This window comes from Heterodontus francisci, chromosome 31 (assembly GCF_036365525.1).
Source record: "Heterodontus francisci isolate sHetFra1 chromosome 31, sHetFra1.hap1, whole genome shotgun sequence".
NCBI lineage: Eukaryota > Metazoa > Chordata > Chondrichthyes > Heterodontiformes > Heterodontidae > Heterodontus > Heterodontus francisci.
In genome coordinates, this window is record NC_090401.1 from 51,798,426 (window position 1) to 51,805,067 (window position 6,642).

The following is a 6,642-nucleotide window of genomic DNA, read 5'->3' on the forward strand; positions in this document are numbered from 1 at the left end:
GATATGGTGTATGTGGTCAAACCCCAGTGTAGATCAACTGTAGGGAATCTGGTAGGGGGTCCTACGTCAATAAAGATGAGACCGTTAAAGGGATTACTGGATCCACTCAGGACCCCTGATTGGCTCAGGGCTCCTGATTGGCTTGGAGTGGGTGGGGGGGGGGGGTGGTCTCTGATTGGCTCAGGGCCTTTGATTGGCTTGGGGGGGGGGATCCTCAATTGGCTTGGGGCTACTGATTAGATGGGCAGGGGTGGGGTGGCCTTGATTGGCTTGGGGCTCCTGATTGGCTTGGAGTGGGTGGGGGGGGGGGTTGGTCTCTGATTGGCTCAGGGCCTTTGATTGGCTTGGGGGGGGGATCCTCAATTGGCTTGGGGCTACTGATTAGCTTGGCGGGGGTGGGGTGGCCTTGATTGGCTTGGGGCTCCTGATTGTCTCGGGTCCCATGCAATTTCACACGTTGCATGGTCCTGACGTTGCCCTAGCTACGAGGAAGATAAAGAAAATTTTCAGCTCATGAACCAACCCAGACTGCTGTTAAATGGTGATTTACATTTATTAATTAAAAAATCATTGTAGTGGAGCACATCATCAGGGATCTTTGGAACAACTTAAGTGTGAAACAATGTATGTCCAATGATATAAATTTGACTAGGCAACCGTTCATTATTATATTAATGTTTTAGTACATTATACATGACAATTAGTTTTTGTTTACTGTTTTGAACATAAGTTGTGAAAATCTAAATGTGGGGGAATCTCAGAATGGTTAAAAAGTATTCTGTTAAAGAGCTAGTCAAATATAATTGGGCAACAAAACGTTGTAGAATCATAATTCATAGAACTTTGCAGCACAGTGGCGCAGTGGTTAGCACCGCAGCCTCACAGCTCCAGGGACCCGGGTTCAATTCTGGGTACTGCCTGTGTGGAGTTTGCAAGTTCTCCCTGTGTCTGCGTGGGTTTTCTCCGGGTGCTCCGGTTTCCTCCCACATGCCAAAGACTTGCTGGTTGATAGGTTAATTGGCCATTATAAATTCCCCCTATTGTAGGTAGGTGGTAGGGAAATATAGGGACAGGTGGGGATGTGGTAGGAATATGGAATGAGTAGAAATGGGTGGTTGACGGTCGGCACAGACTCGGTGGGCCGAAGGGCCTGTTTCAGTGCTGTATCCCTAAACTAAACATAAACTATACAGCAAAGAAAGAAGGCCATTCGGCCCATCCCACCTGTGCTGACTCTCTGAAAGAGTTCTCCTCTTAGTCCCATTCCCCTGCCCTTTCTCCATCCCGTTCAAATTGGCCTTTACAAATATTTATTAATTTTCCCTTTTAAAAACCATTATGGGTTCTGCTTTCACCACATCCGAGTTTTCTTGAATGGAGATGTCATTTGGCTTTGAAAGCTAAGGTTTGGGGAAAAATTCTATTGAAGTGGGTTCATTCAATCGAGGAACATTTTTTTAAAATCAGGTCGATCTGAAACTACTTTGGAAATCAGGAATTAGAAGCATTCGGGAGGAATTTGTACACATCTTGGGGTCGCTCTGGAATGCTGACCCGCCCTCGCTGCAGCTATTTAAAGAGACGCTGTGCGGCCGACTGACAGCAGAGTTGCGACAGCTCAGCCGAACACAGTCAGCTGAATTCCGAAGAAACCAGAAACGTTCGGTTACTTGGAGTAAAAAAGGCATCGGTAAAAAAAAAATGTCTGGTGAGATTGAAGCGACGGTGGCCCGGTGTTTGCCGCTGCTTCTCGTCCTTTCTTGGGTATGTTCACTTTTTCCACTGGGCAGGATGCTCACTTAGACCTCCAGGGTTAGCGCAGCCCCGCGGGGGACATGTTTAAGCGGCTGATCGGCCATGGGGGGAAGCTGCTTATTAATTTGGATGTGTGTGTGTGTGTGTGGCGGGCGATGTTGCCGATGACTTCCCCTCTGCACAGATCCTGTGTGTTCAGATGTAGATTTGTGATCCTTGCGTTAAATTGAAAATTGGGATTATGCTGATCAGATTTCAGCACAGTTCGCTGTTACTGCTTAGCATTAGCTGGAGAATATCATCATCATCATCCTTCCTACAGTTTGTCAAAAAACACTACTAACTCGGACCCTCGGTGAACAGTGCAGTTTAACTGAAGGTTACAGAAACAACGGGGACTTCTCACTAATTGTAAAAACAAACCTCCTGCAATAGACAATTTTTGCAAAATTCATGCAAATGTATTTTAAAACTGGCAATGAATGCATGATCTTGTTAAATGTACAAAGGGCAGCGATGCTTTATTTGTTACTATATTAAACATTTCCTCTCCTGGAATTCTGTACAAAACTTTCCAAAATCTACTTTGCATGGAATGCATTTCAAATTCCTGTCTATTTTAATGTATATTAACAGCTCTGCGTGTTGTTGTTTGAAGAATCCAACTTTTACTGGTGTATGTGACTTTTGTTTTGTTTGTTTTGCCCCTATTCAGGCTGGAGTTGGTGCCGAGGACTGCGTGTTCCCCTGCCGATGTCCCCCGGAGCCCGCCCTCTGCCCGGCCGGGGTAAGCCTCCTGACTGACGGCTGCGGCTGTTGCAAGGTCTGCGCCCGGCAGCTGGGCGATGTGTGCAACTCCAAACTGCCCTGCGACCAACACAAGGGCCTCTACTGCAACCTGTCCACGCACGCCAGCAAGCAAACCGGCATCTGCTTGGGTAAGCCCCTTCTAAACCTGACACTATTCCTTTAGTGATGCTGTCATCTATTGCCTCCTCCTGGTAGAAAGAAATGGTTCGTGCTTATAGAGCGCCTTTCAGCTCCTAAGATACTTCTGAAGTGTAGTCACTTGTAATATAGGGTTGGCAGCCAATTTGTGCACAGCAAGCTCCCACAAACAGCAATGCAATAATGTCCATATAACCAAATTAATGATAACAGAAGATGCTGGAAATACTTAGCAGGTCTGGCAGCATCTGTGAAGAGAGAAACAGTTAACATTTCCACTTGATGACCTTTTCATCAGCAATGTTGTATTTTAGAATTCATCTTTTTAATTCCTGGTTTTGATGTTCTTTAGCCAGGGAAGGAGCTACCTGTGACCTGGGAGGAGTGATCTACAGGAGTGGGGAGACATTCCAGCCCAGCTGCAAATACCAGTGCACCTGCATGGACGGAGCAATTGGCTGTGTCCCTTTCTGTACTGATGACGTGCGACTGCCAAGTCCAGATTGTCCAGCCCCCAGACGAGTTAAGATTCCTGGAAAATGCTGTGAACAGTGGGTTTGCGACAAGCCTCGGGATCACTCCGTCTTCAATGCTGCTATGGCAGGTAAGGGATAACCCTTTGCTGCACTCCCATTAAACAAGGACTATCATTAATCAACTGGGCATCTTTGCTTGGAGAAGATGTTCCTAATGATATTAATGAAGCCACAAGAATATAGTGAGCACACTCAGCAGAAATGGAGAAAGGGCATCATTAGCTAACAAAACATCCACTGGGATGTTCTTTATTGATCTTGCATTAGTCAAGATAATCAAGCAACTAGCTAATTACACTGACTATTTCAAGGAAATAAATTAACTTGTAGATCCTGAACTGAGTCATTTAGACTTTTCCAAGTGGAAAAAATCTTAAAACAATTGTTAACATATTCTGAGTGTCCAACACATGATGTCAGTACTGTGAGTTTTCTTAACTCTTCAATGCTTTTTTAAATTTTCAGTTTACAGACAAGAAGCTATTTTTGGGCCTGATTCAAGTCAGGTCCGTGACAACTGTATTGTCCAAACCACAGACTGGAGTGCCTGCTCGAAGTCATGTGGAATGGGACTTTCCACCAGGGTGACTAATGACAACAGGAAATGTCGCCTGGAGAAACAGAGCAGGTTGTGCATGGTCCGTCCCTGTGACGCCCATTTCGAGAAAAGTATCAAGGTACTAAACTCCTCAAAACAATCATTCCAGTGTAACAGTGTTGAGATTTTAATTATTGTGCAGATTTCATAGAAGCTAATGCTTCTAAACGCTAATGCAATTTCACATGGAGATTTAGAGCTTACTTTGGTTCCCCTCTAACACTCAAATTACTGTCCAACATGGCACTCAGTCATACAGACCTGCAAGGTCCACAGGAGTAGGCCATTTAGCCCCTCAAGCCTGTTCCATCGTTCAGTGAAATCATGACTGATCTGCAACCTAACTCCAAATAGCCACCTTTTTTCCCCAATATGCCTTTTAATATCTTTGGTTAATACATTAATAGCTGTGTTGACATACCTGATCTCATCTGGAGTGGCAGTGATACTGCTACAATTGGACTCAAGGCTAGGGAGGGAAATACCAAGTACTTGGACGTGATTTATTCCCTACACTCATCTTAAATTACACATTTTAATTTTTACATGAGTGCTTTAGAACCAAGTACCACTCCCTCAGCAAAATATGATGGCTGCAGAGTATTAACTCCCTAATAACTCAGTGAAATGCACCACTTAATGTGGCGGTGTGCCACACAAATCAGGCTTGATTCCCAGGCCGTGCTGCGTTAGCTGTTCTCAGCCAGTGCTGCAGTTGGAGCATGACATTTGACCTCCCTGCTCGCAGGTTGTGGCGGTGAGAAGACAAGCCAGGGTTTCTAATCACAGACAAAGAACAACCATTTAGATGAGGTACAGGGAGACTGCTGTTGAACTCTTAGCCCATCAGGAGTCCGTAGTTTTCAGGAGAGAAAGGGGAAAGATGTATTTTCATTTATGAAATGGGTGTAGCAATCATTATCTTCAAATGAACCAAATAAACAGTTTTGAGCTTTGAAGCTTCACCTGCTTTTGAATTTGGACCACATTGCTTGAGGTGATGCCCTTAGTAACATCCCTATGAAGCGCTTCTCGGCTATTTCTAATTTTTTTTTTTTTCTTTCCTCCTTGCTTCACAGAAGGGCAAAAAGTGTGTCCGCACTCCAAGACCATCCAAGTCAATGAAATTCGAGTTTTCTGGCTGTACCAGCTTGAGATCCTATCGGCCCAAGTTCTGCGGGGTCTGCACCGATGGGAGGTGCTGCACCCCCCACTCCACCACCACCCTACATGTAGAGTTCAAATGTCCAGAGGGCGATCTCCTCAAGAAGTTGATGATGTTTATCAAGACCTGTTCCTGTCACTATGATTGCCCCTCTGATAATGATATTTTTCTGTCAACATATTACAGGAGAATGATTGGTGACTATGCTGCATAAAAGCTGTGGCCTCTAATTATTGACTAGCTCTAAGAGCCCTGTATAAACATCTTCTAGATGAAAATATCTGCAGTGATTAGAATACTTTTTTTCTCTGTTTACAAAAAAAGGTGAATATATGCCAGCTCTTATATCAATAATATGTTATGATCATTATGATCTTGTGTGAAAATCAAGTGTTTGAAAACACAGTCTTGCTAACAGTAAGTTTTTGCACCACAGAAGCAAATTTGAGCCTTGAATTTTCACTCAGACTGAATTGGTTCAAATATATCTTTCCAATCTTGAGTGTTTCTGAATCCCTCCATTCTATAGTTCTGAATTCTGCAGTTTTACATTTTTGGAATATAAATTGCAGTTTAATGCTGAAGCTGTACTTGGAAAATTGTCCAACAGCATCTGAATTTGAATTGAAAAAGTAAAGAGAAGGCATCCATTTATTGATGTGAATTGCCTGACCTAAACTACTTTAGCCTTATTGGACAAAATAACTTCATATCAATCTTGAGTATTGGTACACCAGTGTCGCACCGTGCAGTTTCTAGGTTCATGTGGCACAAGTCCTAATAATGGATGAACAGTTGTGACTTCGAACAGCATTGTGAGACCAGAGAACCAGTTTTACAAAGCTGTGAATGAGCTTCTGTCACGTAATGGAAAATCATGGAGGTGTTATCCATGATTGTCCGTGATGTGCAACCAATGAATAAGGCTTACCTCTTGCCCCCTCTACCCCTAGTAGCACACATTCAAAAAAATACTGACCTTAGCCTCTGAGGTGATCATCATAGATGGATTTTACTATGTAGACCAATGCATTAGTAAATGTTAGTGTTATTGCTAGGAGATTTTAATTGAATCTGCTTCAGTTTTAATCCCTTTGAATTATGACCCAGTTCAGACAGCATATGATCGAACTGTTTCGTTTGCTTTCTTGCATGTCGACATTTTGGAATTCATAGATTGTGATCAGTGTAAATACTGTAAATAAGTGTACAGTTTTATAATATTTATATTATCACTTACTGTTTTGAATTGTAGTTCTTTTTTATAGAAGCTGTTTCGGTAAGGTTGGAAAAGAAGTAAATATTTGTTGCACTTTAGAATAATAAAAAAAAATTCTATTTTTTATACAAATGGTTTGTTCTTTTTAATCCAGAGCACTCATCATTTTTATGAATGGGTAAGAAAGGTGTTGAGGGGGTGTCAATATATACCAATGATAGCACTTTGCCATGCATGGAGCTTTCTGCCAAATGCTGAGTGTAAACATAAAATGGTGTTATGCATGGTGACATAAACAGGAATATTAATTAACTAGATATTGAGAAATGTGGTGGTTACCAATGGCTACAGCCTAATTAGGCAGCTGTGACTAGTAGAATCCCATAGGTATTGATTCTGGGATCCCTACTTTGTCATAACA

The 6,642-nt window shown here is 42.8% G+C and overlaps 1 protein-coding gene across 1 annotated transcript; it reads left to right on the plus strand.

Moving 5' to 3' along the window:
* The first annotated feature begins 1,617 nt into the window (after positions 1-1,617).
* On the plus strand, positions 1,618-6,285 carry LOC137347001 (CCN family member 2-like). Its single transcript, XM_068010991.1, has 5 exons — positions 1,618-1,764; positions 2,471-2,693; positions 3,056-3,307; positions 3,705-3,916; positions 4,917-6,285. Exons 1-5 carry the CDS (start codon positions 1,702-1,704, stop codon positions 5,214-5,216), a joined length of 1,050 nt encoding a protein of 349 aa, XP_067867092.1. The 5' UTR covers positions 1,618-1,701; the 3' UTR covers positions 5,217-6,285.
* Positions 6,286-6,642: the final 357 nt, after the last annotated feature.

Bases quoted from the DNA above. Each gene is read 5' to 3' on its own strand.
- LOC137347001 (XM_068010991.1), top strand. From the start codon at position 1,702: ATGTCTGGTGAGATTGAAGCGACGGTGGCCCGGTGTTTGCCGCTGCTT. The intron at 3,308-3,704 runs GTAAGGGATAAC...TTAAATTTTCAG, and splicing joins CTTCAATGCTGCTATGGCAG to TTTACAGACAAGAAGCTATT. The intron at 3,917-4,916 runs GTACTAAACTCC...CTTGCTTCACAG, and splicing joins ATTTCGAGAAAAGTATCAAG to AAGGGCAAAAAGTGTGTCCG.